A 27,031-nucleotide genomic window follows, 5' to 3' on the forward strand; every position below is an offset into this window, starting at 1 on the left:
AAAAAAAAATTTAAAGGTCTTGTAAAGTCCAGTAAAAATGTCTCAATTCAGATTCTCTCCACTAGTGAATATGGTTACAAACCTAAATTAAAAAAAATTTGAACGCATTACCTATCCCAATGTAGGATACATATATTGTGCTAAAATTCCTTGGACAGCTACCTTAACTTTTTCAGGTCTCTAGAGTACCAACCAAATTTGGGAATAAAGTAAAAATTTTCTGAAACTGTTCAAATTTAAAATAATTTATTTTCATTATTTGCATTATATTGCTTCCAAAAAAGGCTATTGTTTTTACATTTGAGGGAAATATTTTCTTAAAAAATACCACAACTTCAGTGAGCTGTAATACATATTTCAAATAATTAGGTTTTGTGTCTTTGAGTAGGAAAGTCACTTAATTCAAAGAGATAGTTTTATACAAGTCCAGGAAAAAAGCTCAAATTTTGTGACAGAAAGGGCCACTTTGGCAATTTTCCAGGATCTTGAAGGCACTGCCTAATTTGCATGTGTATTTGCATAAATATTATCAAAATTAAAAGTGTCCAGTTATATTTTTTTGTGTCTCCATCTTCCTAGATAGATGAATAAAAGCTACTTGCTTTTTTGTTCACTAGAAATAAAAGCCAATAGTTTATCAGCTGTCCTCAGTTAGCAATTACAGAAACAAGACAAAGATATTCTACATTTCATTCCTAGTCTGCATTTGGCCTTTAGATCATGCCCTGGGGAACCAAGGCATTAAACTTTGAAAAAATTCTGTGAGTGAAATATTCTCATCTTTCTTTTTTCTCTTATATATCCTAAAGAATCACAGAAAAAGCTTCAGAGTTTGGAGAATGCAAATTGGCCAGCTTTGTGGAAACATAGATTTCAGGAAGGGAAATAAATATATAATAATCCTGGGAAAATAGGGAGAAACTAGAATGTGAAAGACTTTAAATGACAAGTTTGGGAGCCTGTATTTTATCCTAGAGATCATAGGAAGCCATTAGAGTTTAGTAAGCAGAGCAGTAACAGTGAGCAAGAGTTAACAGGCATTTCTTAAGCATCTACCATCTGCTAAACACTAAGGATATATGGGAAGGCCTCAAGAATCCTTGTCCTCAAGAAGCTTATGTCATAATAGGGAAGGCAACATGCAAATAATTAGGCACATATAACTATATGTGGAGTAAATAATTTGAGAGAGGAAGGTATCTAGCATTTCAGAGGATTAGGAAAGGTATTCTGTAGAAGGTGGAATTTCAGCAAGTTTTAAAAGTAGAAAAGGAAATTAAGAGTCAGATTCTATTTTAGGAAAATTATTTTGGAAGCTATTTGGAGGACTAATTGCAAAGAGGCAAAACTGGGAGTCAGGATTCTAACTAGATGCCTGTTGCAATAATCCAGGTGAGGTCACGGACCTCATTAGAAGGCTGCACAGTATACCCCAATTCCCGATAACCAAAATAATGTTATTATTAATAACTACTAGAGATCAATAGCTACTAGAGAACATCACTATATACAAAGAAGCATTGCCTCTCTTTTACATCTCATTCAGACTATCCTCTACGACTGACAAGCACTTTTTTCACGTAAAAGTTTTCTTGTTCAATGCCTCACTTGATGAATTATCCACATGACTTTATTACTCACCACTCATTGATTCTATTTATTTAATCTTTTCCTAAATATAACTAAGAGTGCTCTCATCTGTGATGGCTTCCCAAGGTTACAGGTTGTACATGCCAGAAGTGGGGTTTGAATTCTATATATACATTCTACAGACCCTCTGAAAAGCTAGTGTACTTCTCAGATGACCACACTGGGATTCTGATCTCTGTGAAAATGTTTGTGAATAAGGAAATTCTGAGCTTAGTCTAACATAATTCATTTTTAATGAATTCATTCTTGGATGTAGTAATTACCATTTCCCTTCCTAAGTATTCAAAAACCCTCCTCTCCATAATCATCCTAGAAATTTTCAAGGATTCAAGGTTAATCTCCTTAAACTATTGTTTAAAGCAGAGGTATCAAACTTAACATGTTTGATAACATGTAGCATTACTACCATGTGCAAATATAGCCAATCTAGATTAAAATCTAATCGGGAAATATTTAACAGAATAAATAAAATACAATATTTGATGCAAAAACAAAAGACAAAAAAAATTTTTTAAGGCATTTGTTTCTGGAAGAAGTTTGGGATCAAGAAAATAAAGCTATTCTATCCCCACAGAATTTCTCTCCTCCATCTAAACATGCAATTCAACAAACATTGGAGAAAAGAAAAACAGAAAACAAGACAGACTTTGCTTTTAATTTAAAGGCGTACATTCTGTAGGAAAACATAATATAAATAAACCCAAATAATTTAAAACTAATTTCAGGACTAGTGATATTAACAAATCAGTTGATTTCCAGTTCATTCAATCAGTTCTCATAAGGCATGATATTAAAGTCATTTCCCACAATGAATATTCACCTTTACATGGACATTCCTCAACTTATCAATGTTTTTTCTAAAATATTTCTAGAAATAAAGACATTTCAGGTGTGAACTAAACAAAAAGAATACTGTGGGATCATCACTTCCATAATCACAGACTCTAGGACTCTTGTAACATAGACAAGATTTTATTTGTTTTCTTAGTGGTGGATTCATTCTGATCTTGCAACTCAGTAAAGCCCTCCTATTTATTAAGTAATTCATTCATTTATGACAGCCAGATGCCTAACCATGCCTTCTTTTTCTTGTGCTTGAGGGAGGTTTTTATTTTTTAATCCAAGTGGACATAATACTTTACTTTATTCATATTAAATGTCAACCTTTTTGATTCTGCCTAGTGTTATTTGCTAAATTTTCATATTTGATTTTGTCATTCAAAGTTTTAATTACCCCTCCCAGCTTTGTATTATCTCCACATTCCATGAGCATATGATCTGTGTCTTTTTCTAAGTCATTAATTATTTTTTTCATTGTCATTGAAAAATCCCTGGGACATTCTACTGAAATCTTCCTTCCAAGCCATCATTGATTAATGGCAACTCTTTGGACCCAGTCATTCAACCAATTTCAGGAACTACCCAATACTACCACTACTGTCAAGAGTAATAAGAGTTAGCATTTATAAAATGCTTTAAAATTTGCCAAGAACTTTACATATGTTTTCATTTGATCTTTATAACAACCCTATGATGTCAGTGCTATTATTATTCCCATTTTATAGATGAGGAAATTAGGGTTGAGAGAGATTACTCTTGTTCCAGTTAGTATCTACCAGAATATTTCAAGCTCAAGCGTTCCTGGCTCCTAATCCAAACCTCTATCCACTGTTGTTTGCCACATCTAAATTGTTGTCTATCCCACATCCAAATGCTTACAGAAGAGATAACAAAAGTACTTCATTTAAAGGCAGAGAATCTAGATATGAAATCTAGTTTTCCTATTCAATATCTGTTTGACTTCAGGCAAGTCACTTAACTTTTTTGTTTCCTAACCTACAAAAGAGACACTTGGACTGGATCAACTTTAAATCCAAATCTTTAGTATCATGGAGGAAACTTAGGAATTATTTAGAATATAGCAAAGGAGAAATGGTACCGAAGAAAGCAAGAAAACCAGATTCATTGCAACTAGACATTCAATTGGGAAGCAGTAGGAAAGAAGGGTAGATAAATATCATGGACCAAGACAGAAAAAATCAGATTTGATATAGTAGGCAATAGAAATCAAGTGGATTTTTGAGTGCTAGGGAGGATAGGAAAAGTGGCATATAAACATTGAATTTTAGTAAATATCAATCCAGCAATAGTATGGAAAAAGGAGAGAAGGAACAGAAAATGGAGTCAAGTAATTTATCTGATAGGTCTCAGCAATAATTAAGACAGGATTTAGACTAAGTGGGTAGCAGACAGTAGAAACAAAACACAGATGAAAAATCTTAAGAGACATTTCAAAGGAAGAAGCAATAGGGAGTGGGAGATTGGACAAGAAAAAAAAGAAAAGAAACACTCAAAAGTAACTCTAAACATTTTGTTGAGTAGCCTGGAGAGTGGCCTGCAGTTTTGACTATCTCTCCCCCCCACAAAAAAATAGGGGAAGTTGGGAAGGAGGGGTGATAAGAAATATGGGCTTTGATTTGAGATAACAGGAACTGTTTGAAGATTTCTAATGAGGGGGAACCCACTACTTTCTAAAATAGTCCATCAATCTCTCTAAGATCATAGTATGATAGGATTAGAGATTTTAGTAGAAAAAAAGGGATCCTAGAAATCATTTAATGTAACCTCTTCATTTTACAATAAGGAAACTCAGGGCTAGAGTAATCTCATTTCTATGATTCTATAATTCTGAGAGATGATTTATTCTAAATTGTAGAGATTAAAGAACATAGGCTATTCATATTTCCTGGTTAGGATATGTTTTAAATGATTTTTCAAAGTTAAATTATTTAACATAATTTAATGTATCAAAAGCAACTTTAAGAAATGTTTTGGTTTTGTATTCATATCCACAACACCCAACACCATGCCTGGCATATGGTAGGTCCTTAATAAATGCTTATAGAAATAAACTGAATTGAATAATATTAGTAAGATTTAAAGCCAAATGCCAAAAGTCATAATGTGGATTGTTATAATCCCTCTGAATATGAAATATCCATATAAATCCAGTCATAGGCATAAAAATACTTAGTTCAATGAAATTAATAATTTCATATGACATTTCATAATAATGAATACTACAGGTACAACTTCAATCAGTAAATATTTTAGCGCTTCTTAAATCTAAGTTCAACTAAAAATCTGAAGTGATTTTGAAATGTAAATCATGCTTAAAATTGGAAGGGAAAAGTCCAAATACTTAAAGTCTACTACTCCAACGATTTCAAGTATAAAATCCACGTCTACTTATATCTTACTTGTGCGGTCTAAATTTTTCTTCAATCAGCCAACAAATTTCCCTGTTTGTCAATAAGATGATGTGAGAGTGATTATTTCTCATTTGCCTTTGAGGAGAAAGAGGGTAATGCATTTCTATCAGTTACACTTCTGAGTGACAAGCCCTTCCCCCTCAGTCACCACGCAAAACAAAAAGAGGCTAGCAGCAGGGAGAATGGTTCAGACAGCATTTGTGTTGTTCACTTCTATCTATTTACGTATGAGACTTAAATATCTTTAAAACTCCTAAAGTTCTTCCCTCAAGAAAATGATCAATTTTCCTTAATAAATTTTCAAGTTTATTCTGTTTTCTTTTTTAAAAATAAGAATAAAACTTTTTACAAATTAATTTTGGAATCATTTTCACAATTTAATAATGATAGCCATACCTAGAACTTATTTTCAAAATGCATCTATATAACTTAGAAAAGAACTTGTGAATATATGTAAAGGATACTATTTAAAATATCAAAGAAATTTAATAGAACTATAACCCGTTGTAGAAATTTTTTGGGAAAAAGTATTTAAATTTTCCAAAATTCATTGTAGATATTAAACTCTATTTGAAAAGTTATGAATTTACTCTATAAATATAGAGGGAAAGTGTTATCACTAAAACAAGCTCATGAAATTGAGGTGGATTTGAATCCTACAGAAAACTTTCCAATTATAGATATCACATAATTGGCTTGGTATATTTGTTTGGAGTGGACTCTGTTGCATACCACCCACATAGCTCAAAGGTAATCAATTCATATAGTATATCATTTGAAAGCCCTCACAAATTCCTAATTCATACCAATTCCCAAAGGAAATGAAACACCAGTTGTGTTAATTCAGTTTTCTCTAGAACACTGGGGATGAGAGTCACTTTCCATAGTCACTTATAAGAAGAAAAAATCCTCCAGAGACTCTAGCTCAACTAACTTTAAAGTGTTACTTTTAGTTAGCTAAGAAATAATCACATCTTCAGTAAATTCACACTCCCAGGAACTGATAAACTGAAAGACATGAGTAGCAATATAGTCTGTTACAAAAGAAAAAAAAAAATAGAAGAAAAACATTCTTGTAGTTCTTTCTCTCTTTTCTGAAAGTTGTGTATGAATCTACAATTAGCACCATTATTTAATGAATGATTTTTTAAAAAATATATTTAAAAGTAAGTTATTTCTAATTAAATCTAGATATGCACATGTGTATACAGAGAAAGTGGTTGACATGCAGGCAAACTGAAGCAAGGAGGAGGATATTTATGAACTAAATAGCTTTATGTCATTTGATAAATATATATACACATATAAATAGCTCTAAAGTATATTTATGGTTAACCATTAATTTTTCTAGAACTTTTCTGTGTACCAACCAGTGCCATGAAAATTCTAAAAAGTTAAATAAAAATCAAATTGTAAGATACCTACTGTGTGTAATGTGATGTGGTAGGTAAATTTACATAAAGAGTAACAAGTTTCAGAACTCATCTAAGACACTGATGAACTAGGACCTAAACATACAACCCAATAATAAGCAAAAATAATGCAAAATGTTTTTCTTTTGCAAAGATGAATTTTAAAAATCCATGTTTCATATAACAAAGTGAAATGTTTCATCTAGTTGAAATATACACACACACACACACACACACACACATACACACACACAAAGTCTCATAACTAGCTTCTGATTCTAGTTGGACTATTACAATAAAAAATACATTTGAGTTCTCTCTTACTATATGTTTTGATATCTGTCTATATTTGTAACCTTTGTTTGGCTAGTTATAGTCATTTTAGTAATGTAGAAATCTGTGATTTTGTCCACATGGGTACTCCTGTCACCTTTGCCAATAGCAGACTATCTTCAACTTAGTTGGAGAGGTATTGATTGTAACTAACAAAATTCTATTGCTGTGCAACCAACCTGGTAAGGGGTCTTTACCACGTAATTAGGCCAGTCTCTGGATAACAGAAATAGTCTATCATCAGGCATACACTTGAAGTTTCTGCAACTTGGCATGAGCTGCCAAAGCTCCTCAGCATTTCTTATATTGAGCTTTAGAAAACTTGTAAGGCATTAAACTTGGGCTTTAGTGAGGAACAATGTTTAGATGATAAAGATGTAGATATTGATATAGACAAAGATATAGATAAGTCTTTTTGAATTTTAGAACATGGAGAAAAAGATAGTAAAGGATAGGAAAAAAAGAGGAAGTTCTTACGTCAATGTTTATTTCACTACCACTACTTGTAAGGGCATCAACTGCTTTAAAACAAAATTCTTACTTTTTTTATTTTAAACTCTCTTCCCTCATCAATATTTTTGCTTATGATTCTAAATGGTAGTTTAGTCTTAAAATGTCTTTTTAAATCCCCAACTGAAACTCTGGGTGGTAGGCATTGCTTCAAAGTAGTCCAATATGGACAAATATTTAAAAGCATTGTTTTGGTTTTAGTGACTCTTAAAATTTTATTACAAAAAGAAAATAGATGAATACATTTTTAACTTATGAGTTTATGCAGTATTTAAATATTATGAGGCAGCTATGACCTGGCAAAATTTATTTATTTCTCTCATATCCTCTTAGAATTGTTCAGGAAGAGTTAATGCAAATTCTAACAGGAACATTTAGTATTTGACCAGACTTCACAGAAAAACAGAACTGAATGTATATTCTATATATGTATAGATCACCTACATATCAAACTCGTTTTTTATTTTAACAAGCTTTGAATTTATAAAACATTTTTAAGACTTTCTAGATATTTTTTTTTAATGTAAACTATTTCATAGTAATAGCATGTGTACTTTCAGATGCTTTATTGCTTTCGGTACTGCATACACATCTATTTAGTGCAAGATGGGGTCAATATACATGTGAGAATAAGTAATGGTGGAATCTCCCTATTAAAATAATTTGGATCACCGTTTTGAATTTTCATATTTAAACACCACTTTCTATAGGACAACTGCCTCCTAACTTACATACAGGAAAAGCAGTTTGAAAATTAGAAAAGGGAGAAGGGCTTTACAGATGCCCAAGTCTAAATAATTTAATTTAATACATTAATTAGTGTGAGAACATTTTTTCACACCTTTAAAGCAAAATGTGTAGTCATGCTAAATGGTGAGGAGAAGGCAGATTTATATTCATATAAATTAAGAATTAAAATAAAAGAATTAAAAGTAGTTTCCCATGTATCATCCAAAAAGTATTATTTCACCTTTCTTTCATAAAAGTCTAATCATAGGGGGAGAATGAGTGGAACATAAAGCAGTTGAAGTCAAGTCAAGAAATATTTATTAAACTTCTACCAGGAAGGGCAACTAGGTTGAACAGCAGGTAGAGTACTTACTACTTCTAATGTCAGGAAGACTCAACTTCCTGAATTCAAACCTGACCTCAGACATTTACTACCTGAGTGATCCTGGGCAAGTCACTTAACTCAGTTTGCCTCAATTTCCTCATCTGTAAAATGAGCTAGACAAGGAAGTTGTAAACCACTCCATTATCTTTGCCAAGAAAATACCAAATTAGGCCATGAAGTTTTGGACACAACTGAAGAATAACAAAATATACAAGCCATTGTACAAAGAACAAGAACTACAAAAAAATGCAAGACCCAACAGTCTCTCACTCCTTAAACTCTCAATGGAATTTTCATTTTTAAAGGAAGAATTTTATTCACTCAAATCTCTCATTGGTAGAATTTGGGAGATTATACTCTTAATGTAATATAATATAATCTTAAAGTTATAAAGGAATTCTAGAACATCTAATTCAATCCATAGTTGAAAAAGCATCCTTCTCCTACAATAGATAGAAAAAATATCATTTTATCTAGGGCTTTTTAAACTTTTTTCATCCACAACCACTTTTCAAGAAATTTTTATGAGACCCCAGGTATATAAGCATACAAAAAACATATACAAAAAATATTTACTGACAATAAATCATAATTTTGCAAGCCCCACATTCAATTATATGACCCTATATGGAGTCTCAAAACACAGTTTAAAAGTTTTCATCTATAGTTTTTAACCTACAGACTTCCTTTGAGTAAGAACACACTACCTCCCAAAGCAATCCTCTCTACTTTTCTATAGCTGTAATTGTTGATAGTTTTCCCTAACATCAAACTTAATTTTTTCTCTCTGCAAACTTCTCACTGCTCCTAATTCTGATCTCTGGGGCAAAACAAAAGAAATCTAATCCTTCTTTCTTCTAACATTCTTTAAATTATTAAAGATCTCTCTCATGTTTCTTCCCTAAATCTTCTTTTATCCAATCCAGCTCTCATATGGCATGAGGTCTTTCTCCATCTTGTTCAATCTTTTCTGAAAATTATCTAGTTTATAAATGCTCTCTGGGGAGGGGAAAAGAGACACTAAGTCAAAGACTTCAGATACTATAAGGGAAAATTGAAAATGGCAATGGGAAGGCACTTGTGAAAAGACTTTCACAATGGCTCCCATGGCAGTAGCATCATGGTCTTAGAACAAGAAGAAAGGTGTGAGGTGAGCAGAAATTGGAAATGTTAGTGCCAGGGAGTATTGGATTTGTCATGAGAAGACCTCTGTATAAAAAAAGGTAGAAAAAATGCTGTACTGCTTCCTTTTTTAACACTTCTTTCTTGTCCTGCTTATCTTCTTGTTTCTTGAATCCAAAATTTAAAAAAAAAATGAAAACTATGATTAATTTGCTTTGTAGTTTAAACGGTTGAAAATCAAACTGCCATTTATGATATTGGATGTTTGGAGAATGTAATCTGAGTTTAAAGCAACCAACTTAGCCTCATAATTTTTGGAATATAACCTATATGTAATTTGAGAATTGCTTGCATTTGCCTTTCCTATATCAAATGGCTTCTGTTAGACAACATATCTAAATGGAATAGCAACAGGAACTCAGTCTGACTTTATTGATATAGAGAACTTCTAGGTGAGGAAACTCTGCCAATGCAAGTTATTACTTTCTCTACAACATAAAGTCTTAGAAAGTTGTCTAGAACCCTGAGAGGTTTAAGCTATTTGCTCAGCATCATTCAGCCAATTTCTGTCAAAGGTCTTCATTCTAGTTCTTCATGGTTTCAGTGCCACTAATCTACAAAATCATGTATGCTTTTGATGCATAAAAGTGCTTTTAATAATTAGAAAAAAACAGACTATATAAATATTACTTCTTCTGGTCATCCATCTTGAATATAAAAAAGTCTAAAATTGTAGGGGGAAAAGCCAACAAAAAAGTTAATTCGTTTGCTAAATGATTTTCTTAAAGCCTTAGCACTGCCATTAATTTACTAGGTATGGGACTTTGAGTAATCTCCTTAGGTCTCAATTTTACTGTCTCCAAAATGAAGACAAAATACTTGCACTACCCATCTTACAGTGTGGTTCTGAAGTCAAAGGAAATTCACTTCAATTCAACAAATATATAACATGCAAATACTATAGTAAGGTAGTAGATAATGTATATAAATATAAAATATTTTGTAAACAGTAAGAACTTTATAAAATGCTAACTTTGTAAATATTAAACACTATGATTTAATTTTACTATTATTAGTGATTTGCAAATTAAGGACTGCTTATGTCAAGATTCCCATTTTAGACAATGATTTCCTAATATCTCCAGTAATCTTTATGTATTGACTGGACAGATGAAGAAACTAAGATACAGATAGATTAATCAACGTTAAGTAACATGGTTAATAGCATTGATAAAATAACCATTCCCCTACCTTACTTCACTTGATGTCCTTTATTAAAGGACTCATTGTTATTGTGTTTCTAAAATTTGTCAAGGATTCTCTACATAGATATAATATTAATACAGACATATATGGAAACATTCTTGGAAACTGGACAAAATAAGAATTCTTTTTTTAAATGTAACTATTTCTGGTCTAAAAAGTTTCTATGAGTAAGTATGATTTTATAAAATAGGATCGGAATTAAGATCATATACACAAAGAATTTGCTTGATTTCTGGGAGCTCCAGTATGGCCTATTGATCTCTTTCATTTTTATTAAAATGTGACATCTGCATCACTAATTAACTCAATAATTGCGTCATGTTTTAATGGACTTTAGAATTCAAAAAATTCACCCACCCTAAACCTAATGGCGTTTTTTCCCTCTGATACCAGTAAAAGTGAAGTCATGGAACAATGGAGATCAATACACCTCTTATCATGGGTGTACTTTGATATCACCTGGTCTTAGCAGGGAATGCAAAAGGTCAAACTGCTATCAAACAAGCATATAAATAGATAAACTAAAAGAAGCTAAAGAAGAGACCTTAATCAAATAGTCTTAGGAAAAGCAATTAGCTGGCCTCTTATAGAAGCAAACATTTTGAGGAGCTAAGAGGGGAAAAAACAGACAATGGGGAAAGTTCTGTTTCCTAGGACTAAGTAAATGAAGATATTAGTTAAATAATATTATTTTCCAGGTAAACGAAAAGTCAAAACATCATTGATCCTTACAAGATACATAAAAAGCAAAATGCTCGCCAGTTTTGTTTTCATTTAATAATAGATTTAAAGATTTCTGGGAAAACTACTTAGGAAGTTGTAGAAATTATGGTAGGTTAAAATAATAAACACAAATTCCTCAATAGTATATGAGCAGAAATTAATCAACTCTCTAAAATCTACAAAACTGTCATATTTTCCTCATAGGCAACTTTTAAAATGAATGTTATTTCAACATACCAGTCATTTCAATGACAGTTTTTATTACTTTTAGGGCATTTTAAAACATGCTCATGATAGCTCTACTATAAAGGAGACAAAAATAATATTTAATATTTTGGTTTTTTCTAGTCCTCAACTTTAAATACTGTTGATTTAGAATGAAGATTTAAGCATGCCTAAATTGTTTGGGGGAAGAATACCAAGAAAGATATTTGTATTTGTCAAATTAAAAATAAGTAAAAATAGAGTCAATGTCTCAGGGAAATAAAAAAAATTTAACTTAACTTTTGGTCTGTGCCCTTTTCCCCTTCCCAAAATGAATAATCAGTCTTTTAACCAAGATTATATAAAAGATCTTGCATGCTCATAAAACTCTCCCCTTTTTAGGTGTATTAAATATATGCATATTGTTGGGATTCCCTGGCTTCATTGTCTATAATTATAAATAAGACTATCACTCCTCTTGTCATTAGGAAATAATGAAAATAATCAATTAATGACCAACTTCATTTCCACATCTTCCTGAGGTTAGCAAAGAGAAGAGGAGAACTGCAATCTCATGAACAAAGTCCTAAAATGCTGGACATCTAGAGGAGCGGACATCTGCGATACTACTCACTTACTACAGGAAACCTAAAATGCTGAGGTTTCAAAGATTTGCTCCCGGCCCAGGCAGCCCGCTCGGTGAGCACTAGCTTGGCAGACTCGGCTTTATTTAGACTTCTCTTACCCCCTCTAGTGTTGGCAGAGCATACACGTCTGCTTAGCCAGTTACCTCACTGAACAAGAGCGGGGCTAAGTCCTGCCCACCTATGACATCACCCCCTTCTTCAACCACTGCGAGGTGAAGCTTTAACTTCAGACTTGGAGGTGGGCTGCGTGTGCACGAAACTGGAATGCTTTCCCTCTCTCGCTCCTGCTCGGTCTAAGAGTGCTCTGAAACAGGACCAGCTCGCTGGGTACTGCAGCTGCTGTGGGCTTTGTGTGTTCTGGACCTGCCGAGGAAGGGGGTGGATTCTTTCAGTTAACAATCAGTGGGATTACAGCTGGAGCTGGGCATTGTATATAGGATTTCCTTTTTTCCTTCAGCTTTCTGGTAAGTGTTCCTTGTTTCTCTCTCTTTTTTTTTAATTTTCCCACAAAGTTTGATCTTTTACTTTCCCACTATGAAATCTTAATCTCGGCTCTCAGTCCTACAGATGAACGGTATGGATGTAAACCAGCAAAGAAAAGTGGATTTTACCCTATAACCCATACCTCGGAAGTTTCTTAGATCTATTTGCAAATGGATTAGTTTTGTCTTTATGGCATCCTATCCTTTGGAAAGACCAATTTAGAAAATAGCCAAGTTAAAAACTTGAATGTTTTGCTTATCCTGAACACTAAAAATTAAAATTCGGATTTTTCACTGTGCTAATGAAACGAAACGTTTGACAAACTTGGACTCTGCTGCATGTGTGGTATGATGGGCAATTGTCGTTTTTACAACTGTGAAAGGAAATCAATAAGCCTTCAGCACATAAGCAGGCAGGACATGAAAAGCATACGTCTTGCTCACAGCTACTTCTGTAGACTTATATGCTTTTGTAAAGGATTAACAGCTACACCTAGATTTTAAAGCTTGCATTGCTAGCCTACATTTCTGCTTTGAAGATTTCAGACTTGTGGATCACAACTATTTAATTCAACCCAGAGGAGAGGGAGACTTCCAAACCATATTCCTTCTCTACTATAATGCCAAAATTCATTGCTTGGACAAATGTAGTATGTGACTAGCATGGTAATTCATACAAAGTCCACTCAGAGAAACTAACAAAGCTAAGCTTTAGGGCTATGCATCATGCATGCAATAGGACCAGATTAACAAATCTACCCCCATCCCCTGGAAGAAAAAAAAAACCTAAACCTAAAAATTTCCATTCAATTTGTAAATAACATTCATTCAGCTAACAACTAGACTCTAAAAATATTATGCTCCCTCTACCCCCAAAAATCTAAAAAGTAGTAGGAGGTATGAAAAAAAAAGAATCTAATATATTAAGTCTGTAACAAAATGGTTGCATCGAGGCAAACAGTGCAACAGGGCCCGATTCCATCTTTTAGGTCTTTTTTTTTTTTTTTTAAATTTGGGAAGGTCTTTTTCCTTCTTAAGGATAGTAAAAATCTAGATCTTAAAGAATAAGAAAATACATTTTTTTTCACAATTAAAAAAAGACAATTATATTTTTAAGGTTTTAAAATAAATTTAACTGCTTTTCTTTTTAGGAGCCACCATATGTATATATATGTAAAATTTAAGACCACATATCTATACAAGTAAAAAATCCAAAGAACTGAAACAAAATAATCGCACCCAGTGGAAAACTGACTCATCTTCAGAATAGCCTCATTTGGCATTCTGTTTAAGAAAATCAATTTTAGCTTGTCCCAAAGTAGTAGATGCATATTTGTTAGTGTGTGTGTGTGTGTGTGTGTGTGTGTGTGTATATGCATGTATATATACTGTTAAAAGTACCATGCATAAAATGTTACTCCATTTTTACATGCAAGGAATATTAAATCAGTGATAGCCTAATATACATAAAAATCATAATTTACAGTACCATGTCTTTAAATATATGAAATAATAACATATAACAAGGAATACGCTTACCCAAATGTGATTGTATTTCTTAATTAATCAAATATAAATGAATTAGTTTTGAAATAGCATTAAGCACATCAAATCCAACTTATTTTAAGTAGTAGCAAATGTATTAAAATGAGTGAATGAATGAAAATAATGAACTCATTATTGTTGTGTCAGGTATTGTTAAATATTGATTACTAATTTGGTTGAACAAGTCACTTCTCTGCTGACCCTTTTTAAGAAATCAATTATAGCCAATTCAGAATGTATTGTTAAAGACTTCCTACCCATTAATATTAGTCAAATATATAATTGGTCAGCATATAAAATCACATTTATTAAAATGAGTGAAATAATGAAAAATCCTGTCCACTGAGAGTGACAACAAAACACTAGGTATTCCTCTTTCAAGTGCTGATTAATGATCCTCAAATTCTATCAAAACTTTTCTAGAACTAAATGAAGCAGTGTGAAATAAATTTGGTTGAAATCTTGTGGCTGTCAGACTTTGTTAGCAGGCTATTAATTATCTTTATCCCAGTTTCTTCTCTAGACTGTATCACCCAATCAAACAGAAACTCCAATTATGCTCAGCATCTCCTGCCTTAGGACATAGAGCTCTAATGGAGGAACAGTTTAGTCCCTCAAGATGAAAACTACAATTACTAGTGTTAAAAATATTTAACTTCATCTTAGAGAAATTCTCTACTTCCCTCGGCCACATAACCCAACTCTTTCCCACCTCCTTAGAGTATGTTTAACAATTTCAAAACCTAGAACGATGATTATCAAAGAATTTTCTTTAAATTTAGTTTCTATTTTGTGATATGTCAAATATCTTTAAAAGTTCTCCCTTTTAAATAGACATTATTCAGTATAATATGGTAATGCCTATGTTCTAATTCTAGAAATTATTTTTTTTTATTTTGCTTAAAGTCAATATTTAAGAAAGTCTTCCTTAAAAAAAAAATTGGTGGGTGGCCTACAAAACAAAGGATGTGATCAATCACAGAACTGGAGCTAATTGATCATTCTGAATACATCTTTTTAATTTTCTGAAATTCAAACCAATTTATTTAGAATGAATTGTCAGTTATTTTTAGAAAACCATAGTAAATATAATCAGTTTACAAAGTAAAACTCAGTAAATCTTTTAAAGGCTGAAATTTCTTCCTCTTGTACTGTGCCCCCCCACCTCCCATTCTTGCCCCCTGAGGCCTTCACTGTTCTTCTCAACAGGAGGCTTTGTTGTAATTAAAGCAGAGAAAAACTGGACAGCAGCAGCAAACATCTGACTTGTGGCTCCTAAAAGCAGGCTTCTTGTAGAGTGTACCACCCCCCAGTGGGCAAAAACTCTACAGTAAACTCACAGAAATATCAGTCCAGAAAAATGTATTTTCCCTACAGAGAATAAACAGAAACATCTTATAGGTATTTATAATGTGCCATCATTTGAGGAAATTTCTAGAAGTCAACAATTTACCCCACTCCACTCCCCAAAGACTGGTTGAATTAAAAATACTACCATTCTATAATCAAAAGAGTTTATATTTCAGGATAGATTTTACCGTTCCAGAATATAGATAATGTAATTTAATATGCATTTTGACATATCAACTAGGTAAATAGCACAAAGCCATTTTCTAGTATGTATATAAAATGTTTGTTAATTAATGTGGCCACTATTAAGCTATTTTTTACGGATAAGAAATTGCAAATTTTTTTTTAAGTAGAAAGGATGAAACATTTAGCAACATAGCTAGAGTCTCAGTTGTTTTGCATATGCATAATCTCTTTCTCTACCTCAAAACAAGTGTCAGGAATTTATGAAAGCCCTTTCCAGGTATTGCTCCACTGAAATTGGAGGCTGGGAGAAATTGCTCTCACTTGATAAGACAATGATAGCTTTTGTTCTTTATTCTTTTTACTTTAGATGTGGGCAAGTTACCTTGGCAACTTGGAGAAGAAAAGCTGAGTCCACATTTAGTTAAACACAATTTTAAAATTATACCACTTTTTTTAAAATCAATTATTATTTGGTGTAGTCTTGTTGCTTTTTTTTTTTTTTAATCAACACCATGGTGACATAAGAAAACAAAATACATTTTTTTTCTAATTTTGGAACGCTTAAGTAACAATAAATGTCACAAACTAAAAAGATATCAGATTTGATTTGTCCAATACAATAAACTGTATAATTTATTCTAAGAGCATATTTGTGATTTAATATAAATGGAAATGGGATTGAAGTAAGTACTCCTCAAAAAAATCAACAGATATGTCACTTTTATAAACTCTCAAACTTATTCAGTTTGACTTTCTCCAAAGGAAGTAGCAGCCCCACTTTTGCTGTGATAGTTTTTCTTTCTGTGTAAATCTAATATATTGTGATGGAAGTAAAATCCCAGTTGACTATTTTTTTCTTTTTTTGTCGTTGTTTTTAGTTTTAAGGATGCCCCATTTAATTTTACAAGCCAAAGTAAATGAAGTAAGATCAGGTTCATTGATCACAAATTTAATGGGGGAAAGAATCAGTAATGTAAAAAGAGAAAATAGCATTATTTTAATTATTATATTCAGTATTACATAAAACAAAGGAAAAAATCTTTCTTGAGTATAAAATTGCGTAGAAATTAGTCTAAAAGGGCACATTGCTTCTTTTACTTCTCAGCAAACCCTTTAGACTTCATGACTCTCAAGAGAAGAGTTAGAGGTCCTTCTGCTTGCCTAGCATTAAACAAAAGAATGGGAACTTTCCTGAAATCTGATGATCGTGGAAAATTTAACTACTAGACAAGGTGCTTAGAAAGCATTTTGTTGTCACCATCAACTAACCTTATGTTCTCCATTTTTAAGATTAACCATGTATCTACTTGCTTTTAAATACTACTTGGTGCTGCAATAACTTAGTATACATGGTTTTGATCATTTTGTTAAGCTTTCTCACTTCAATTGAAGGCTTCATAAACAAATTACTTTCCTAATCCTCTGCATATGTGCCAGGTTACCAAGAGCATTTTATAAAAACAAAGTGAGTTCTATCAAGCCTGTTTTCTTTTACCTTGGACTGCACTCACAGAAATAATGCAAGTAATTTGAATTAGAAGTTCTATACGTAAATTTCTTCTTGGCTTTAATATGGAAAAAAAATATACAGTTTACCATTTTAGGAGAATGTTTTCTAAAGATAATTAAAAGGAAACCATAATAAGAAAGACCCATAATCTTTACATTATGCATGGAAGTTGAAAGGAAAATAGGATAAATAGCATTTTAAGTAATCAAAGTCAATGAAAAATAAACCAGAATATTTAAAATGAAAAATAGTAAATAATGAATGTGGGGAATTGGCACTAACTTCATATAGGCTATGGCCTCATTTTAACACAAATGCCAATATTTCAAAATACTAATCCTGTGTGTGTGTGTGTGTGCATGTGTATATGTATATGCATGTGGATAGATAGATAAATGTGTGCATATGTACACATATATACACACACATGTATAATTTCTGCAGTTGCTTACTTGTTTACAAATACTAGTTGACTACAATTTCTTAAATTACATTAGTTTTCCTCAAATATCTTCCTCCATATTTTTTTTGGTGAAATGTTTATGAAGCTTTTATGTAGAACAAGTTCATTGTTCCCTATATCCAAAACAATAACTAAATTTTATTTAAAAATAATTGAACAGGAAAATAACTATTCCAAAGGTACTACAAAGATAGATACACGATGGTATAGTGATTGACTTTTTATCCTTATTATAATTTCAATGTTACAATAAAGTTTGGATGACAGAAGCATTTTTTAAAATAAAGATAAAATATTCCTTTAACTAGACTCCCACTTATTTTTCTCTAAGTTACCCCGTTAACAACATTTTTTAAAAAAAGAAGATTGATCCTTTTTTGTTCAAATTTAATAGGCTCTTTCAAGACCATGAATCCATAAAAGGCTCTGAATTTGATGTTGTGAAAACCTGCCCACAGTGTCTATACCAGCAGGGGTCATTTTTCTTTTCATCATGCAGACTCAACCATAATGACTCTATGTCAGTGACTGTGTAGAAAGAGCTCAAGAAGGGGGAGCTTGGCAGCAGGATACCCAGATTCTATGTGGATAGATCACTATAGCCTTTGATATGCAAAAGGTATTGTTTTGAGCTATAGTTTCAAATATAAAAGGGAAGTTGGAGATATCAAACACAATCAAATCCTGAATTGAACTGTTTTCAGTTTAAGTAAGGGTTAGGAATGGGAGGGAACTTATAAACTTAATCCACATATTTGAAACTGTGTCTTTCTTCTCTGAAGAGATTTGCTTTTTATTTTTTTCCTATTTTTTTTTTTCTCTTTGTTTTGATGCAATTTTGGGAGAAAAGAAAGATTGGTTCTAAGAACTTAATGAGCTTTAGTGTTCCCAATTTAATCCCAAATTATTATCACTATGGTATTAGTGGTAAATGTAGGTTTGCATATCAAATGGGGCCAGGAGGAAACAGTTTTAAAAGTGAAAAGGTAAAGTAAATACATTAGTCTTTTTCTTTTCCCAACTAAAGTGTAACTGATTTTCTTTCTCTGTACAGCAAATGTTCAAATAAATGCAAGACAGAGTTTGATTCCACGTCAACTCTGTTCCTAGTTAGGCAAATAATTAAAGATGTTTTCTTTTATCTTTGGTTATTGATATTGGCGACATCCTATGGTGCATGTTCTAGATAAGCCTGGTTGAGTAGCAGAAGTGGGGAGAAGGCATCAACATTTTTTTTTCCCCAGACTAACCCAGTGATTTCATCATCTCAGTTTCAGAATTCTATTAGATTGCTCTGGAAAATATGAAATGTTTGACTTGTTGACTCATTCATCAGGTTCTCATTTACTGTTTTCTTGATTGTTTTTAATCAGTTTCTAATAATATTTAACAGAAAAATAATTATTTTCTAAGAAGCATAAATTACTTAATTATCTTAATACCTTTAAATATATTCATACTATTTTCATGCTTATGAAATGTTTACCGCAAATAGTTCTAAAAGCAGTTTGCAATCATGATCTCAGTAGTTTGAATTGCCAAATGAATAAGAGGCAAATATTTTCAAGAAAACAGAGTACTATAATTCAAAAATTCCCAAACAAGTTTGAAAGGCACCGAATTCAAACGTCACATTGTGAAATGAATCATTTAAAGTTTCCTCTGTAGGTACTTTGCAATATTCATTAGACACTGCTTTATACTCCTCCTATAAACTGCTTTTCTCAGTTCAAGCCTAAGATATAAATTAAATATATCTGTAATTTTGAAAAAAAAAACAACTTTAATTCTATTTAACCAATCTGAGTTTCTTATAAAATTAAATTCAATGGCATTTAAAAAGAAAGTAATTTGTGGTTGTTTTTTTGTTTATTTTTTGCTTAGAACCAAAAATAAACAGCTCATTTTTAACATACTGCTTCTCTATAAGGTTTGAATTCTGAAACAGCTGCTCTCCTTGTTGGATGTCATGTAATGACTATGGGGAAAAGTAAATTACTGCTACTCTAACTAACCCTTAATTTTAGGGTCAAGCATCTCTATTTCAGAAAGATGCTCTTCCTTGGACAAAACACACCTAAAAGAGTGACCTTTCACAAAAGACAGTAAACAAAAGAATAGCCTGCCTTATTAGCCAGTGGCCAATATAATGCCATCACTAGAATTACTGATCTCAGCAGGCAGACTTTTCTTTGGAAAAAGAGCATTTATCCTAATGATTATGTTTTAAAAAGTGGAGAAATGCACCATCATATTTTAATGAAATTTGTTATCTATCTTACAGTGTGTTAAATTTAATAAAAGATCTTTCAGCCCCAAATGCACAATTTTAAAACTACTAGAAATATACTGAGAAAAACCTGATATATTCATCTAAGACAATAATTAAGCCTTTGACTTCCATATTTCCTTTTGGCCAAGACCTGCTTAGGTTTCCAGACTGCCAATTAAGGACCACAAACACCTCTAATGAGCTAGGGACTTGGAATTCACATTATGTAGTTGGGAAAATTAAAGAAAAAATAAAAAGGCAATATCAGACTTGGTCCTAAGCAAATGAGAAGAATTTTAAAAGCGACACTTTTCAAATATTTGTTAAAATTATGCTGAAAAATATGAATGGTTTATAAAACACCTAGAAATTTGTAGTATTTAGATTATATTTGTTTCATATATTTGCTTATATATTCAATATACACTTAGAATTATGCCTGTATGCCTTTAGACTTTTAAAATTTGGATAGTAGCAAGGTAAAGATGAGGTGAGGCTTCATTTTATAAACATTGCTTCACATTTACCAAAATAAAATATTTTCATGGAATATTGATTGAACCTAACTTTAGTTACCATTATTTTGGATAAGTGTAATAGTGAACTTAAAAAGAAGCAAATGACAAATCTATAAATTTCAGTTGCTTTCTACCAAATACTAGGCCAAGAGATCTGTTGGTTATGTAAATAACAGAATTAACTTAACCCTTAAAAATCTTTCAGTATGTGAATGCACATTGTTATCAATGTTCACTAAGCTTTGTTTGTTTTCACAGGTTAATTAAGTGACCGAGGATTTTTTAGAAGACATATTTGGAAGAAATATAGCTTGTTCTCTTTTATATTTATCAAGAAGAACATCTAAATTTCATCTTCTTTCTTGTCTCAAAAAAGAAAATTTATGCTTCTGTAACAAGAAGAAATACTCCACCAGAAATTTTGAAAAATTACAAAAAAGCAAAAACTGGAAATAGCTATTTCACTGCAGGTATGCAGACCTCAGGATATAGCTACTCAACAAAGTTTATACTTGGGTAACTTTATACAGGAAGAGAATTTGGGGGGGGCAACTGCCTGAAAAACCTATTATTATATAGGCCTTAACATCATGAATGGTTTTCTTCATGTGGATCTGAAATCACTATCTCTGACACTACACAGAAGAGGATATAAGAATTTCAAAGAAGGCAACTTCCATTAAGGCATTAAACTATACAAAAGAAACTCTTGACACAGAGATTCTATTTGAAGGGGAAAAAACATATAGGAAGCCATGTGTTGCACATAGTAACAGGAAGCTGAATTGTTTCCATCCTACAATCTAATGCACTTGTCGACCGTGATGAACAACTGCTGGAATGTTCACTGAGAACAGTGAGCCTTGTCAGGAGGTATATGCTGCAGAGCACCCTTCAAATAAACAGTCAAGAAGCAACTTCATGGACTGAACAAGAAAAGCCTTCTCCAGGAAAGCAATTTATGCCACTGGATCCCTGTCAGCACAGATTTTACTTAAATCTCTAAATAAGGTAGGGAAGATATTAATGTATTTTATTTTCATTAATGAAAGGATGAAAAGAAAATCTTACTTAGACCTATCCTTCATGTAAAATTATGATACACAGATACCACTGCAAATATCTATTTTTTAACTACCATGGAAGCTGAATAATGTTTGGGAATTTAAAAGGTGATTATTATGTAAGAGGGATTCATAGTGCTAACAGCCATAGTAGTAAAATGCCAGTTTTGTTTTGATGAAGAAGGACATATCTGTTAATATTTTTAAAAAATTATATGAAAGCATGGCTCCATTAAAATATGGGTCATAGAACTCAAAAACAAGATGTGATGGAGAGGAAAGAAGTTTTAATATGAAATTCTTCACAGCATTTAAGAGTTGGAAGGGATCTTAGAGATGATCTTACCTATTCTGTCATTTTGCAATTTTGATACCCACAGAAAGAGAACGGCTTTCCCAAGACCCCATAAGTAATAAAGGACAGAGCCAGGATTTGAACCCAGGTTTTTTGACCCCTGACTGATACTTTGTTGTTGTTATTGTTACTTTCCCCTATTACGTCACTATAATCTGCTTTTGCCCCTGAAATGGAATTTTGTATCCAATTATGTGGAAAAGTATTTGCAATATGAACTTTTCTCAAACACTATGTTGTTTATTTTTATTTCTCTAGAATTAGTCTTTTAAAAACCATCTTAACAATGAGAACAAAAGAAATAGGTGACTTCTCTTACCAGATTTTAGTGCACCATCAAAAGATAATTTTAATTATTTCAAGATTACTTTTGTTAGAATGTGAATTTTCTATATTTTTGCTTATATTTTGATCAATTTCTATCACTATAGAACGATAAAGTCTCCTGAATACATGGTCATTGGGACCATGCAAAAGTACTGTATTCAAGGACAAAAAGTTGCATGTTATAAGTAATAAGACTCAAACTCTAAAGAAAGAAATTTAGACATTGCTTTTACTTAACCATTGACTGAGGACCCTACATTAATCAAATCAGTAATACTTGGACAACTTATCAATACATAATGATGTAGTTATTTTGACATAAAAAGACTTAAGTCAACAATAATAGTTGGCTAATATGCTAAAAGCATTTATCTAAGGTAGCATTATATAATCATATTCATTGAAGATATAGTATAACAAATCTGTTAAAATCTGTTAAAAAAGGTAAAGGTAAAGATCATAAACACTGAGTGATCTGTAAGTAATAAGTAATGTAAACTCTGAAGTTTTTTTCTGATACTTGTTTTTAATATCAGCACTGTGATTTCTAACTGCTGACTGAGTTACTATTCTCTTTTTTTCATTTTTCCATTTTGTAGGGCACTGAAATCAAGAGAAAAAGATTTCTGTGAAGACCTCAACACTGCTGACCATGATCAATCCAACCTGGAGCATCTTCCTAATTTGGACTAAAATAGGGCTATTCCTTAAAATAGCACCCCAATCAGTCATGGCCAAATCCTGCCCTTCTGTGTGTCGCTGTGATGCAGGATTCATTTATTGTAATGATCGTGAGCTAACATCCATTCCTACAGGAATCCCAGAGGATGCTACAACCCTCTATCTTCAGAACAATCAAATAAATAATGCAGGGATTCCTTCAGAGCTAAAAAACTTACTAAAAGTAGAAAGAATATACTTATACCACAACAGTTTAGATGAGTTTCCAACTAACCTCCCAAAATATGTTAAAGAATTACATTTACAAGAAAACAATATAAGGACCATTACTTATGATTCACTGTCAAAAATTCCTTATCTAGAAGAACTACATTTGGATGATAACTCTGTTTCAGCTGTTAGCATTGAAGATGGAGCCTTCCGGGATAACAACTATCTCAGACTGCTTTTTCTATCCCGGAATCACCTTAGTACCATTCCCTGGGGTTTACCTAGGACTATAGAAGAGCTGCGCTTAGATGATAATCGGATATCCACAATTTCATCACCATCTCTTCAAGACCTTACTAGCTTAAAACGGCTGGTTTTAGATGGAAACCTATTAAATAACCATGGATTAGGAGACAAAGTCTTCATGAATCTTGTCAATTTAACAGAATTGTCATTGGTTCGAAATTCCCTTACTGCCGCACCAGTAAATTTGCCAGGAACAAACCTGAGAAAGCTTTATCTTCAAGAAAACCACATCAACCGGGTGCCCCCAAATGCTTTTTCTTATCTTAGGCAATTGTACCGATTAGATATGTCCAATAATAACCTAAGTAACTTACCTCAGGGCATCTTTGATGATCTGGATAACATAACTCAATTGTTTCTTCGAAACAACCCATGGTACTGTGGTTGCAAAATGAAATGGGTACGAGACTGGTTACAGTCTTTACCAGTGAAAGTTAATGTCCGTGGTCTTATGTGTCAAGCACCAGAAAAAGTTCGTGGAATGGCTATAAAGGACCTCAATACAGAACTATTTGATTGTAAAGACAGTGGGATTGTAAGCACCATTCAGATAACTACTGCAACACCCAACACACTATATCCTGCTCAAGGACAGAGGCCAGTTTCAGTGACCAAACAACCTGATGTAAAGAATTCCAAACTCAATAAGGACTATCGTACCACAGTGAGTCCAGTGAGGAAAATTATTACAATTACTGTGAAATCTGTAAGCACTGAGACTATTCGTATTTCTTGGAAACTTGCACTACCAATGACTGCTTTAAGACTCAGTTGGCTCAAACTGGGTCACAGTTCTGCATTTGGATCTATAACTGAAACAATAGTCACAGGAGATAGGAATGAATACTTAGTCACAGCCCTCGAGCCAGATTCACCATATCGAGTATGCATGGTTCCCATGGAAACCAGTAATCTCTATCTCTCTGATGAAACCCCAGTTTGTATAGAAACTGAAACTGCACCCCTAAAAATGTACAATCCCACAACAACTCTCAACAGAGAACAAGAGAAAGAACCTTACAAAAATTCCAATCTACCTTTGGCTGCCATTATTGGGGGTGCTGTGGCACTAGTGGCCATTGCATTGCTTGCTTTGGTGTGCTGGTATGTGCACAGAAATGGATCCCTATTCTCAAGGAACTGTGCTTATAGTAAAGGGAGGAGGAGAAAAGATGACTATGCTGAAGCTGGAACTAAGAAGGACAACTCCATCCTGGAAATCAGGGAGACTTCTTTTCAGATGTTACCAATAAACAATGAACCAATATCTAAGGAGGAGTTTGTAATACACACCATATTTCCACCTAATGGAATAAATCTGTATAAAAGTAACCACAGTGAAAGCAGTAGTAACAGAAGCTACAGAGACAGTGGTATTCCAGATTCTGATCATTCCCATTCATGATACTGAGAGACTCAAAAGACTTTATTTTGGTTTTTTTTTAAACCCAAGGGAGGTGACTGTGGGTACCTGTTCTACTGCTAAACACTGGATTAAAGACTGAAAAAAAGCAATGTACTGTACATTTGCCATATAATTTATATTTAAGAACTTTTTATTAAAAGTTTCAAATTTCAGGTTACTGCTGCGATTAATGTAGTGGAGATACCTGACCACAATTCTATATTTTAGTATTTTTTAGTAATTTGTACTGTATTTTCCTTGCAAATATTGAAGTTACAAACCATTTACTTTTGTGTTCTACTGAGTAATATGACTTGTTGACTGTGAAAGTGAATTTTCTTGCTGTGTTGAACAATCAGGACTTTGCATTCACTTGAGATCCTTGTAGTATAAGCACAGGCCATTTTCCACTTTGGTATTAATAAAATGTAAAAACTGGCTGATTGAGAAAAAATATAATTGCAAACATTCACAAAACAATGTGCAGGCTATCAAATATGTACACCCCAATGCAATTCAATAAACAGAAGTTTGTGAAGTAATGGGCAATATCAACTTTCTGAATATCACCGTTTTATCTGTAAGCAAATTAGACATCCCCCTTTAAAAAAAAGACAGAAAGTATTCCTTCTGAACATGAATGAAATTGATTGCATGAAAGCAAGACTTTGAAGCCTATTAATTAAATGAAATACTTAATAAGGCTTCAAAACACCACCACATACCAAAATATAACTGGTCTTCCAATTATGAGAAAATATATTTAGGAAATTCAAACGAGCTATCTTGCACGGAATAATCACTAATATCAGAACTGCAGTTTGGTTTTATATACACTACCATTCTGTTTTTGTAAAAGTGAATTTTAAACACATAATTTATAATTCTCTATAAGCTGTTATTCTGAAAGGGACACCAATGCTGATATCCTAGCCTAATAAACAATAAGAGGTAGAGTTATATAATAAGCATTTCCCTTGACAATCCAGATTAAGTAGTACTTAAATTAACTGAGTGCGAATTTTAAAAGTGAATATTAAATCTCAAATTTATTCTGGTATCTATGAGATGTTTTCACACTGTACATAAATATGCTCAATTTGTTTTCTCTATGACCAAGAATACTGCCCATTACTATCACAGTTTTCTAGAAATTACATAATAAACTTGTAATGTAACATTTATTTATAGCTTCCTACTGAATTGTGAGCTATTTCTTGTTTAAAAACCAAGCCACCCTTCTGTTGCCATGATTGTTTTTTTTTTTTTTTAATTTTCAACTAAAAACCAAAGTGCATTGTACGCCCTTTGGCCAGTCTTGTATGTGCCTTGATCCAACGCTACATGTATTCAGCTTTTAAAACTCGACAAATTTTTCATACACCCTTAAATATGAAAAATATTGGTCTTAATGCTGAATAAAATTTAAAAAAATAAGGAGAGAACAATTGTATTTGCTTTTTCCAAATTACATCACTGAATTGAGGTAAAATAGTAAACAATTCAATGATTTCCTAAAGCATCCCATGCATAATGATAAGCATAAAGAGATAGGATTTTTTTTTTTAATCTGGGACTTGAATTTGTACTCCACTTTACTCAGAAGTACTCAAAGGGCTTCATACTTACATGTGTTCTACTAACATAGCCTTCAGATTTTTTGTTATTATATTAGATGGAAGATGAAAAATGATCTCCCAGAGTGAACATTTAAAAAGTTAAAGAAATAACACCCCCCTCCAAATGCAAGCATGTATGACTATCAGTTCACTAGATGCTACAACGTGTATCTTCTATTGGGAAATAGAATATATAATTGGTCTAGAAATGGATTAGAAATGCTTTATTAAAACTCAAAAGGCTCACACTGTCCACTCCCTTTACTTGAATTTACTGTCGTAGAGGATAGTTTTTTTCCAGAATCTGTTTGATATTGAGACAACTTATTAAATATGGGAAGAGGTTACTAGGAAACATTTTGTACTCATTTTTAATGGGATAATTACCAAAATGATCATTCTATATGGTTCTATATATGGTTATTATTCATATAGAATTATTCATATTATTCATATAGAATTTGCAAAATTGCAAAATTATTCAT

At 32.4% G+C, this 27,031-nt stretch overlaps 2 protein-coding genes across 3 annotated transcripts in view; one reads left to right on the plus strand and one right to left on the minus strand.

The window, feature by feature from the left end:
• Positions 1-27,031, minus strand: part of MACROD2 (mono-ADP ribosylhydrolase 2) — a 2,094,477-nt gene that overhangs the window by 1,792,565 nt on the left and 274,881 nt on the right. The window lies entirely within an intron of this gene.
• FLRT3 (fibronectin leucine rich transmembrane protein 3) lies at positions 12,477-25,524 on the plus strand. The gene is made up of 3 exons (XM_003758174.4): positions 12,477-12,717; positions 20,838-21,590; positions 22,925-25,524. Exon 3 carries the CDS (start codon positions 22,978-22,980, stop codon positions 24,925-24,927), a length of 1,950 nt encoding a protein of 649 aa, XP_003758222.1. The 5' UTR covers positions 12,477-12,717; positions 20,838-21,590; positions 22,925-22,977; the 3' UTR covers positions 24,928-25,524.

The sequence above is a fragment of the Sarcophilus harrisii genome, chromosome 2 (genome assembly GCF_902635505.1).
Source record: "Sarcophilus harrisii chromosome 2, mSarHar1.11, whole genome shotgun sequence".
In the NCBI taxonomy this organism is placed as follows: domain Eukaryota; kingdom Metazoa; phylum Chordata; class Mammalia; order Dasyuromorphia; family Dasyuridae; genus Sarcophilus; species Sarcophilus harrisii.